Genomic DNA, 11,300 nt, shown 5'->3' with positions numbered 1-11,300 from the left:
CACTGGATCTAGTCATAGGAGGAGCCCCTAAAGTATTTGTAAGTCCCCCTTCACTGGTATGGACAGGCCAGAGCCAGCCAGGGAGGCCTAGGGCCGGTGGTCTGGTCTTAGAAGGCACCCACCAAAAATGTTTCTAATCTCCTCCAGTGGTGTGGACCAGACTGGGTGGGCCAGTGTGGCTTGAGGAGTGTGAGCAGTCCTCAGCCAACTCCCTCTTGGGCCCTGGTCACTGTATTCTTTCACTCTGAGAGGGGACACAGACCAGGCCAGGAGGGAAGCTGGGTGTGGGGGAACCAGGCCTGGTGTTGGTCCTGCTTGGGTGGCAGATTTTAAGACTCCTAACAGAAAAGTTTTCTGAGTCCTTCTCACTAGCCTGGGACTGGTCCAAGCCAGAGAGGAATGATCGTGGAGGAACCCCCTAGCCTGCCCATGGCCCTGTGTGGGACCAGATTGAGGATGTGGCTCTCAATGTTTTCTAAGCCCCCCTCCCACCTTAGGGGGAGCAGACCCAGGCCAACCAGGGAGGCCTGGAAAGATGCCCCAGGTGCACCCAATGAGCCGCTTAGGGCCTGGGCATTGGACGGACTTCCGGAAGACACTTCTAAGTTCCCCTGTGAAGGCCAGGCCTAGCCTGGCCAGCCATGGAGGCCACGGTCCTGCTTTGGGCCGTGTCTGGAGGTGCTCCCTGAGAAGGTGCCTAAGCCCCCTGCTTGGTGGGGTCTGGTCAGGTGCTGGGCACAGCCGCGTCTGAGTTTGTATCGGTTGTCACACGTGCCTCTTGAAAAAGTTTTCCAATCCCCCTCTGGAGAAGGCCACGGGCCTGGGCTGAGTAGAACACCTTAGGAGGGCTCTCCAGTCCTGCCACTGCCCCCGTGGGGCGCAGTTTCTGGATGTGACACTTACAAAATTTTTGTCTCCCTCTAGAGGAAAATACCAGTAGGAGCCCTGGTGGCACAGTGGTTAAGCATTTGGCTGCTAACCACAAGGTCAGCAGTTCAAATCCCCCAGCCACTGCTTAGAAATACTACTCTGTCCTGTGGGGTTGCTGTGAGTCGGAAGCAACTTGATGGCAATGGGTTTGGTTTTTTTGCTTGTTTATATAGGATCATAGCGAGTTCTTAACCACTGCATCACCAGGGCTCCATGACCCTATATAGGATCATATATATATTTTGTTGTTGTTGAGTGCTGTCGAGTTGGTTCTGACTCATAGTGACCCTATAGGACAGAGTAGAACCATCCCATAGGGTTATCAAGGAGTGGCTAGTGGATTCAAACTGCTGACCTTTTGGTTAGCAGGCAAACTCTTAAGCACTGCGCCACCAGGGCTCCGTATATATGTATAGGGTCACATTAGCTAATGGGGTCCACATGTGACCACGGCTGAGACCAGACCATTCCCCGCACCCCCCCGGGCCTCTCCGAATGACTTAAAAAAAAAAAAAAACCAAACCTGTTGAGGAGTTGATTCCAACTCTCTCTATATATTATCGTATACATATATATATATATATATAGCTCCAACAATGGGCAAAAGCTTAACAATGATTGTGGGCATGGTTCAGGAACAGCAGTGTTTTGTTCTGTTGTAGGTAGGGTCTCTATGAGTCAAAACGGACCGGAGCGCAGCTAACAACAACAATATGTGGCCGTATATATGTATATAAAACCACATATATACATGTGAGTATAAACTCATTGCCATGGAGTCGATTCCTACTCCTAGCGACCCTATAGGACACAGTAGATCTGCCCCATGCGATTTCCAAGGAGCGCCTGGTGGATTCGAACTGCTGACGTTTGGGTTAGCAGCCTTGGCTCTCAACCCAAATGATACTTAGGTTTCCATACATGTGACTATATATAGTCGGAATCGGGTTTGGGTTTGAGGGGGGAGTCATCCCGAGAGGCCCAGGAGGGGGCTCTGGTCCTAGCTACAATCACACGTGGACCCCATAAGCTGATGTGTCTCCTGAAAGTGTTTCTAGGTCTCCCTCCAGAGTGGCTAGGGACGCCCCTGCAGGGCCATCTCCCGTGGGGCTTGGTAACCACCCTTGATTTCCAAAAACGTTTAAGTCCTCCTCCAGATGGGGAGACTGATGGGGATGGCCAGGGAGGGCCGTGGAGGGCGCCCCCACAGCCTCACGTGGGGCCTGGTCATCAGGGGCACCTTCCAGAAGTGCTGTCTGTGTCCCTCGCCCAGGACAGAGGCGTCCTAGACCAGCCTGTCACCCCCGACTGCTGTGGGTGGGTGCTCGTGCCCTGAGACGCCGACCGACCGGGCGGCCTCTGCGGTCCACGTCAGTCCAGGTTGTGCCGGTTGTTGGGCGCCACGTGGCGGCCACCTTTGTGTCGTCCCAGGTGCTCTGGCGGCCAAGATGTGGGGAGGGCTTTGGCCGCGAGGGATGGCAGTGAGGAAACCCTGGTGGCCTAGTGGTTAAGTGCTAAGGCTGCTACCCAAGAGGTCGGCAGTTCGAATCCGCCTTGGAGACTCTATGGGGGCAGTTCTACTCTGTCCTTAGGGTCGCTATGAGTCGGAATCAACTCGACGGCAGTGGGTTGGGTTTGGTTTGGTTTGATGGCAGTGATGCTGCCCAAAAGGGAGTCCCTTGAGAGGTCACTGCAGCTAGAGGGGAGAGCCGGCATCTGGGAATTGAGTGGCTGGCAGGAGGTCCCCTCTGCCCATAGGCAAGATTAACCACAGGCAAGATTAAGATTTACGACATATAGGAAAATCACAATCACGATCACAAAGTGGTGGACAACCACACAGTACTGGGAATCACAGCCTAACCAAGTTGACACATATTGTTTGGGGACACAGTCAAATCCATGACAACCTCCTTTTGACAACTAGGAGCCCTGGTGGCACAACGGTTAAGAGTTCGGCTGCTAACCGAAAGGTCAGCAGTTCAAAGCTGCTCCTTGGAAACCCTATGGGGCAGTTCTACTCTGTCCTACAGTGTTGCTATGAGTTGGAATCATCTCGATGGCAAAAGATTTTTTTTTTTAAACTAATATCTTCTCTTCTAAATTATTACCAATAATTAACCTGTTGTCAGTTGCCATTGAGCTGTCTCCGACTCCTGGGGACCTTACTTGGAATGCAATGAAACCTTGCTGGGTCTTGTGTCATCACGATTTATCTATGGATATGTTTGAGTCCTGTTAGTCAACATTCTTTTCTGATTCATAGGGTTTTCATTGGCTAATTTTCAAAATGCCTCTGCAGGCCTTTCTTCCCAGCCTGTCATAGTCTGGAAGCTCTGCTAAAAGCAATTCACTATGGGTGGCCCTGCTGGTATTTGAAATACCCAGAGACATAGCGTCCAGCATCACAGCGACATGCAAGCCACCACAGAATAACAAACCAATACACCGACAACAACCTGTTGCCATGGAGTAGATCACCATGACTTTATATCATGGTTCCAGTGGGTAGGTTTGAACTGTAAACCTTTACATTAGCAAGTGAGCATGAACTGTTTGCCCTACTCAGGATCCTTTTTTGAATATCAATCCTTTATCATATATGTGTTTGGGAAAGATTATGTGCTAGGTTTTGGCGTGTCTTCATTCTCTTAACACTGTGTTTTGTAGAGCAGAAGTTTTTCCTTTTCAAAAAACCATTTTGTTGTAAATACGTAGGTAATAAAACATTTTTTAATTTTAACCAAGTCCAATTTATGTGTTTCCATCATGGATAGTACTTTATGTTGTGTCTAAAAAATCGTCCCCAAACCTGGAGATCACCTAGGTTTTGTTTTAGGTTGTCTTCTTGGAGTTTTATAGTTTTACATTGGCATTTAGGTTTTTGATCCATTTTGAGTTGATGTTTGTAAAAGGTGTAAGATCTCCATCTGGATTCCCTTGTTTTACTAGAGGATGTACAAGTGTTCTAGCACATTTATTGAAAAGGCTAGTCTTCCTCCTTTCAATTGCTTTTGGTACTTATTCAAAGATCAGAAGACTCTATTTGTGTCTATTTCTGAGCTCTCTCTTCTGTTCCATTTATCTATTTGCCTTTTCTTTTGCTAATGACACAGTGTCTTGCAAAATTCAATCATGCAACCTCCGGCATTGTTTCTGTCACCCAGGCCATATTTTCCAACTACCGATTCTTCTTTGTTTCCAACTTTCTCATTCCAGGCAACCAGTAATTATCAATGCATCCTGACTGCACGTTTGATCAAGTTGAGAATACAGAAATCGATAAAAATCTTCAATTTCTTCACCTTAGTGGTTGGTGCATAAATTTGAATTATAGAATCAGTCTCTGAAGAAGGACATCCTGCTTGGTGAAGTAGAGGGTGAGCAAAAAAGAGGAAGACCCTGAACGAGATGGAATGACAGAGCTGCTGTAACAATGGGATCAAGCATAACGATGATTGTGGGGATGACACAGGACCAGGCAGCGTTTTGTCCTTTTGTACGTAGGGTTGCTAGGAGTTGGAAATGACTCAGTGGCCCCTGACAACAACTTATAACATTAGACTCTATTTATGTTGGAATGTATGAATTTGTTGAGGGGAGCAGTCACTAATAATTGATGTACAGTTACATCAGGTGTCAACATTTGAGAACTGTGTGGCGATCTGAATTCTTCTGTTTTCTGTCTCATTTGATCTCTTCTATTACCTTTTCCTGTTTCTAAAAAGGACAGATGACAGACAGAACACCTGAGTTTTTGAAAAATAGGTGACTGACATGTAAAAATTCATAATTCTCCAAAATCATTCTTTTTTCTATAGGTGAACCTGTCACCTTCTGACCTCCTAGAGTTCAAGAACGTATGAGCAGCTCAGGGTGTTGGTTTGCCAGTTTGTTTGTTCAGGCCTTAGTGGTCCCATGGGTGTGAAGAGCAAAATGAAAAACCGCCATTCTGCGCTGTTTCCCACTTGTTAATACTTTTAACCCTGCCTTCACCCTTTGCTTTATGTTTTGTTGAATGTTCTGGTGGGTCTTATGGAAGGAAGTGTAATTGTTTTATCACAAGGAAGTGATGGTCTGCATGAGAGTATTTCTCTAAGTTCTGCTATGTTTTCTGTTTTAGACCATAAAGAGGAACGAGACTGCAGTGGGCTGCAGTGAAACTGTGGAGAGATTATTTCTGTTTCTTGAAAGTATATGAGACAGGATGCAATCAGTGAGGAAGTGAATGTAGTTAGTGAAGGGAAGAGACTGCTGACTACCCAAAGATAAACCTTGGTACAACGCAGAGCTTTGTGTCAAATCCCTTGGAATTCTTAGTTCCCCATGGCTGTCAGCCGTACCCTTCATTCTTGAACACATTGGAGTACATGGTACCTTGCTGATCCATGATGTATGGAATGTTTTAGGACTCAGTGGTCATTGAGGACGTGGCTGTGGTCTTTAGCCAGGAAGAGTGGGCGTTGCTGGATGTTGCTGAGAGGAAACTCTACAGAGATGTGATGATGGAAACCTTCAGAAACCTGACCTCAGTAGGTAAGAAGGGCATCTTTTCTTTTTTTATTTCTTTCTTTAGCAAATAAAAATATTTGACTCATTGACTTCACTCCAGAATTTGGGCTGAGGAATGGGAATAAATTGTTAACTAAATCAAGTGTGGTCCCTTGGTCTATGGACCCGACATATCCTGAATTCCCTGTAAAGCTCTTTATGTACTAAGGTGAGTTTTCATTTCTCCTGTGATGAAAAGCCCTGAGGCTTTCTAAGTGTTGTAAGTGTAAGCATTGGCTTCAGGGTCACTATGGGACATTGAGATGTAGGTGGTTTCGGACCTTGTAGAGAGTTTTACAGTATTTATTACAAGTTGAACATGATTATTTTGCTGTATATAAAGTCAGACCCGTCTATCATCAGAGATCCTGAAGAGGAAAGTATTGTCTCAGTGTCGAGGAAATGCTCATTGCTCTTCACTGTCTTCCCTTATGATGTGCATTTCTCCATTAGCACCATGTGAGCTATACCCATTTGATTTCTCAGAGAAAAAAGGAAAGATCTGAGTACAGTGAGGATAGGCCCCATCCAGGGCCCGTGTGTCAGGAAGCACCAGGAAAGCAAGAATTTTTGGAAAGACCAGCCGTATATGAATGGAATTACATTTCAATTAGTCAGCCAGAAAAATTCTCTTTTGGGTTGTGGACACTACTTCACAGATACCCGAACTTACTTTTCTGACCTTAGCAGTCCTGTCAGAACTATGGTCATAGAGAGACTTTTCTTCTTTAATGTTACATTGCGCATTGTGTCCAATATTTTTGTTTTCAGCTCTCGTAACTGCACCTATTTATGTCACCATCACTCTCAATCCTCATGGAATTATTCCCTAGTAAATTGTTCTTTAACCATTGCGAACATGCTGCAACAGTGAAATGTGGCTAAGTCTTTCTTTGCTCATGGCAGCCTTTTTCCCCACTGACTCCTTTCTTTTTTCTTTCATATTGTGAACCTCAACTTGAATATTTGGGTTAGTCTCCCAAAACCTTATCGGTGGAGAAAAGTTATCCATATCCAGTGAATGTACAATGATGCGATACATTAAGAATAATCCCCGGATGTCCACGTTAGGAGAAATCTGCATGTGGCATGGCAATATAGGTCACTCTGAAAACCAGGGGAGACATTTGAGGTGAGTGTCATTCAAACAAGAGAAAACAGTGCCTCAGGAGAAAGACCAAAAGTGTCCTGACATTAAGGTATAGACAGAGATGTTTACGCAGGTGCATTAGCACTTTCAGCCGGTTTGTGAATGTTCAGTACTTGCCAGCATAAACGAGGGGCAGCGTATGCATTGCGTAGAAACCAGATGTATTCCCTGTTAGATTTTGACTGGAGTAGGAAACAATCAGCAGTGCCCTGCTTAAGGATGGAGGCTATTTGCGCTACATTGAATATGTGTCACTCTCCACAGTCTTGCCAATAATCCAATTTCCTGCATCAGGCCCCTGAGACTTTTGGGATCCATGTGGGAGAGTGTATTATTGGCGGGACATTGGAACGTGATACACATTCAGAGTGACACACCTGGCTGCCATCTTGGAGTGGGGCACTGCCGTTTTTCTCCTACTCGTGTGAAAATTGAACAGGCAACTGATTTTGTTTCTGTGCAAAGTATATGCTGCCTTTGTTTATGTAGACAATTCCTAAACTGTTACAAACCATTTTGAAATCTTGAAATGTACTAATATGTACAGATTCTCCTCAGTTTTGACTGTCTCTTTACCCAGCATTTTGCATATTTGACAATGGTAAAGAAGTCTACTATCCGACTATTTTGAGCATTGAAGATGGACATTTGGCAGTAATGAATGCTGAGATGCAAGGCATAAGTATTGCTGGCTGTGATGGTTAAGATTATGTGTCAGAGTGACTGGGCCACGATTCTCACTGGTCTGTTAGCTAGGTAATGATGTAATTTGGCAGTTACATAATGATGTTGTCATCCTTTATTTTCTCATCTAACGTCATCTTCCATTTTCACATAATGCCAAAATTGCATAACAACCTGGTGTTTTGAACTTAGTCATGTTGATAAATGAGGAGAAGGTGTACACATACAGGTGTCTATGTATATGAACATAGATGGGAAAGTATGCATTTTGGGAGTTTTCATAATATAGCATATTCAAATAGATGAGTGAGATACAGGGTATTTGAAACATATTTCGTTTGGACACAATTATCAGAAAGCCTCATATTTTAGAAATTCAGTGACAGTAATAGTCGTGTCTCTGCTAGATGATTTAACCTAGGAAACCTGAGATAAGTCAGGCAAAAACCAAGCACCTTCACTATGTTTGGTAACGGTGAAATGGGAACACATTTATTTCCAACACCATGCACCCTATTTTTTAACAGCAGTCATACAGTAGAGAACCTCCATGAAAGTAATGAGTGCACTCAGTCTTGGAAAATCTTCAGCTGGATTCCAGATCTTACTGTGCTCCAAAGAAACCCTCCAGAAGTAAACTCTTTTGAATACTCTGAGTGTGTTAAGATCTTCATGGATCACTCACCATATAACCATCATTTCAGATCTTCCACCAGATGCAGTGCCTCTCAGTGTAAGGAATGTGGAGAATCCTGCAGCTGTTCCTCTCACCTAACTACTCCTTTGAGAGTTCCTCATGGAAAGAAACCCGAGAAATGTAAGGTACTTGGGAAGGACTTAATTTGTATGCCAACCCTTAAGAGTCCTGTGACAACACTCACTGGTGAGAAATGTTGTGAATGTAACAAATGTGGGAAAGGTTTCTGTAGTTTGTCATCACTTTGGACATGTGTGAGTGGTCATAAACATGCGTGTAAAGAATATTGTGAAATCTATAGTCGTTCATCCCTCATTTTACCTAAAAAATGTCCTGACAGAGATAAGCATTATGAATGTGAAGAATGTGGGAAAGCCTTTATTCGTTCCTCCGACCTCACTTCACATAAAAGAACTCACAGTGGAGAGAAACCTTATGAATGTAAGGAATGTGGGAAAGCCTTTAGTAGTTCCTCCAACCTCAGTAAACATAAAAGAACTCAGAGTGGAGAGAAACCTTATGAATGTACGGAATGTGGGAAAGCCTTTACTTGTCGCTCATCGCTTCGTGAACATAAAAGAGCTCACCGTGGAGAGAAACCTCATGAATGTAAGGAATGTGGGAAAGCCTTTCTTCATTCCTCCAGCCTCACTTCACATAAAATAACTCACAGTGGAGAGAAACCTTATGAATGTACGGAATGTGGGAAAGGCTTTACTCGTCGCTCATCCCTTAATAAACATAAAAGAACTCACAGTGGAGAGAAACCTTATGAATGTAAGGAATGTGGGAAAGCCTTTATTTTTTCCTTCCAGCTCGCTTCACATACAAGAGCTCACAGTGGAGAGAGGCCTCATGAATGTAAGGAATGTGGGAAAGCCTTTATTCATCGCTCCGACCTCACTAAACATAAAAGAACTCACAGTGGAGAGAAACCTTATGAATGTACGCAATGTGGGAAAGCCTTTAGTTGTTCCTCCTACCTCACTGCGCATAAAAGAACTCACAGTGGAGAGAAACCTTATGAATGCACAGAATGTGGGAAAGCCTTTACTTGTCGCCCATCCCTTCGTAAACATAAAAGAGCTCACAATGGAGAGAAACCTTATGAATGTAAGGAATGTGGGAAAGCCTTTCTTCGTTCCTCCAGCCTCACTTTACATAAGAGAAATCACAGTGGAGAGAAACCTTATGAATGTACGGAATGTGGGAAAGCCTTTACTCGTCGCTCATTCCTTAATAAACATAAAAGAACTCACAGTGGAGAGAAACCTTATGAATGTAAGGAATGTGGGAAAGCCTTTATTTTTTCCTCCCAGTTCGCTTCACATAAAAGAGCTCACAGTGGAGAGAGGCCTCATGAATGTAAGGAATGTGGGAAAGCCTTTATTCGTTCCTCCAACCTCACTAAACATAAAAGAACTCATAGTGGAGAGAAACCTTATGAATGTACACAATGTGGGAAAGCCTTTAGTTTTTCCTCAGCCCTCAGTAGGCATAAAAATATTCACCATGGAGTGAGGCGTTATGAATGTACGGAATGTGGGAAACCCTTTCATTATTCCTCAGTCCTCAGTGTACATAAAAGAACTCACAGTGGAGAGAGGCGTTACAAATGTAAGGACTGTGGGAAAGCCTTTGTTCATTGCTCCAATCTCACTTCACATAAGAGAACTCACAGTGGAGAGAAACCTTACGAATGTACGCATTGTGGGAGAGCCTTTGTTCATTCCTCCCACCTCACTTCACATAAGAGAACTCACAGTGGAGAGAAACCTTATGAATGTAAGGAATGTGGGAAAGCCTTTATTTTTTCCTCCCAGCTCGCTTCACATACAAGAGCTCACAGTGGAGAGAGGCCTCATGAATGTAAGGAATGTGGGAAAGCCTTTATTCGTTCCTCTGGCCTCACTAAACATAAAAGAACTCACAGTGGAGAGAAACCTTATGAATGTACGCAATGTGGGAAAGCCTTTCGTTTTTCCTCAGCCCTCACTAGGCATAAAAATACTCACCATGGAATGAGGCCTTATGAATGTACGGAATGTGGGAAAGTCTTTCGTTATTCCTCAGTCCTCAATGTACATAAAAGAACTCACAGTGGAGAGAGGTGTTACAAATGTAAGGACTGTGGGAAAGCCTTTGTTCATTGCTCCAATGTCACTTCACATAAGAGAACTCACAGTGGAGAGAAACCTTACGAATATACGCATTGTGGGAGAGCCTTTGTTCATTCCTCCCACCTCACTTCACATAAGAGAACTCACAGTGGACAGAAACCTTACAAATGTACGCATTTTGGGAAAGCTTTGTTATGCAACCCTCTATAAGCATGAAAGAACTCACAACGGAGTGAGGCCTTATGAATGTACGGAATGTGGGAAAGCCTTTATTCATTCCTCCTGCCTCACTTCACATAAAAGGACTCACAGTGGAGAGTAACCTTATTCATGTACGGAATGTGGGAAAGCCTTTCTTTCCTCCAAACTCAATTCACATAAAAGAACTCACAGTGGAGAGAAACCTTATGAATGTATGGAATGTGGGAAAGCCTTTACTTGACACTCATCCCTTAATAAACATAAAAGAACTCACAGTGGAGAGAAACATTATGAATGTAAGGAATGTGGGAAAGCCTTTATTCGTTCCTCCCAGCTTGTTTCACATAAAAGAACTCACAGTGGACAGAACTCTTATGAATGTACGGAATGTGGGAAAGCCTTTATTCACTCCTCCAGCCTCACCTCGCATATAAGAACTCACAGTGGAGAGAGGCCTTATGAGTGTAAGGAGTGTGGGAAAGCGTTTTTTCAGAACTCGAACCTCACTAAGCATGTCAGAATTCACCATGGAGAAAGGCTCTATAAACATAAACAATGTGGAAAGCCTTTAGTTGTTCCTCAGACCCCACTTTACATATAAGAACTCACAGAGAGTTGATTATTCTTATGTCAAAAGTGGGATGTTTTGTCCTTACTGTTATGATTTTGATAAAGTTCTGAAAGTCAGCAATGAAAGACGAAAGTTTCTTGGTAAGTAAGAAATCAATACTAACTGAAAAGAGCGGATCATTAAGAGTAATTTATGCCTTTGGGAGAAATGATAGTTTCATTGTAATTGTGGGACTGTCCTCATCGGTGTTTGTTACTTTCTTAGTCCAAGCTAAACTTCACCTTTCTGAAAGTCGTTGCTATTACAAATGAGGCTTCAGGGAATAGTTGGCTTTATATTATTTAACGTTATTGTCGCTGTTATTTTGGAAGCATTTAAATATGCTCATCTTGTATT

The 11,300-nt window shown here is 43.8% G+C and overlaps 1 protein-coding gene across 1 annotated transcript; it reads left to right on the top strand.

Annotated features, from left to right (window-relative positions):
• The first annotated feature begins 7,048 nt into the window (after positions 1–7,048).
• On the top strand, positions 7,049–10,342 carry LOC126068890 (zinc finger protein 883-like). The gene is made up of 2 exons (XM_049871576.1): positions 7,049–9,704; positions 10,209–10,342. Exons 1-2 carry the CDS (start codon positions 7,778–7,780, stop codon positions 10,340–10,342), a joined length of 2,061 nt encoding a protein of 686 aa, XP_049727533.1. The 5' UTR covers positions 7,049–7,777.
• The last annotated feature ends 958 nt before the right edge of the window (positions 10,343–11,300 follow it).

Source organism: Elephas maximus, chromosome X (assembly GCF_024166365.1).
Source record: "Elephas maximus indicus isolate mEleMax1 chromosome X, mEleMax1 primary haplotype, whole genome shotgun sequence".
Lineage (NCBI taxonomy): Eukaryota > Metazoa > Chordata > Mammalia > Proboscidea > Elephantidae > Elephas > Elephas maximus.
This window is presented reverse-complemented; position numbering and strand designations above follow the sequence as displayed.

Bases quoted from the DNA above. Each gene is read 5' to 3' on its own strand.
- LOC126068890 (XM_049871576.1), top strand. From the start codon at position 7,778: ATGTTTGGTAACGGTGAAATGGGAACACATTTATTTCCAACACCATGC. The intron at 9,705-10,208 runs CTTACGAATGTA...GTGGAGAGAAAC, and splicing joins AACTCACAGTGGAGAGAAAC to CTTACGAATATACGCATTGT.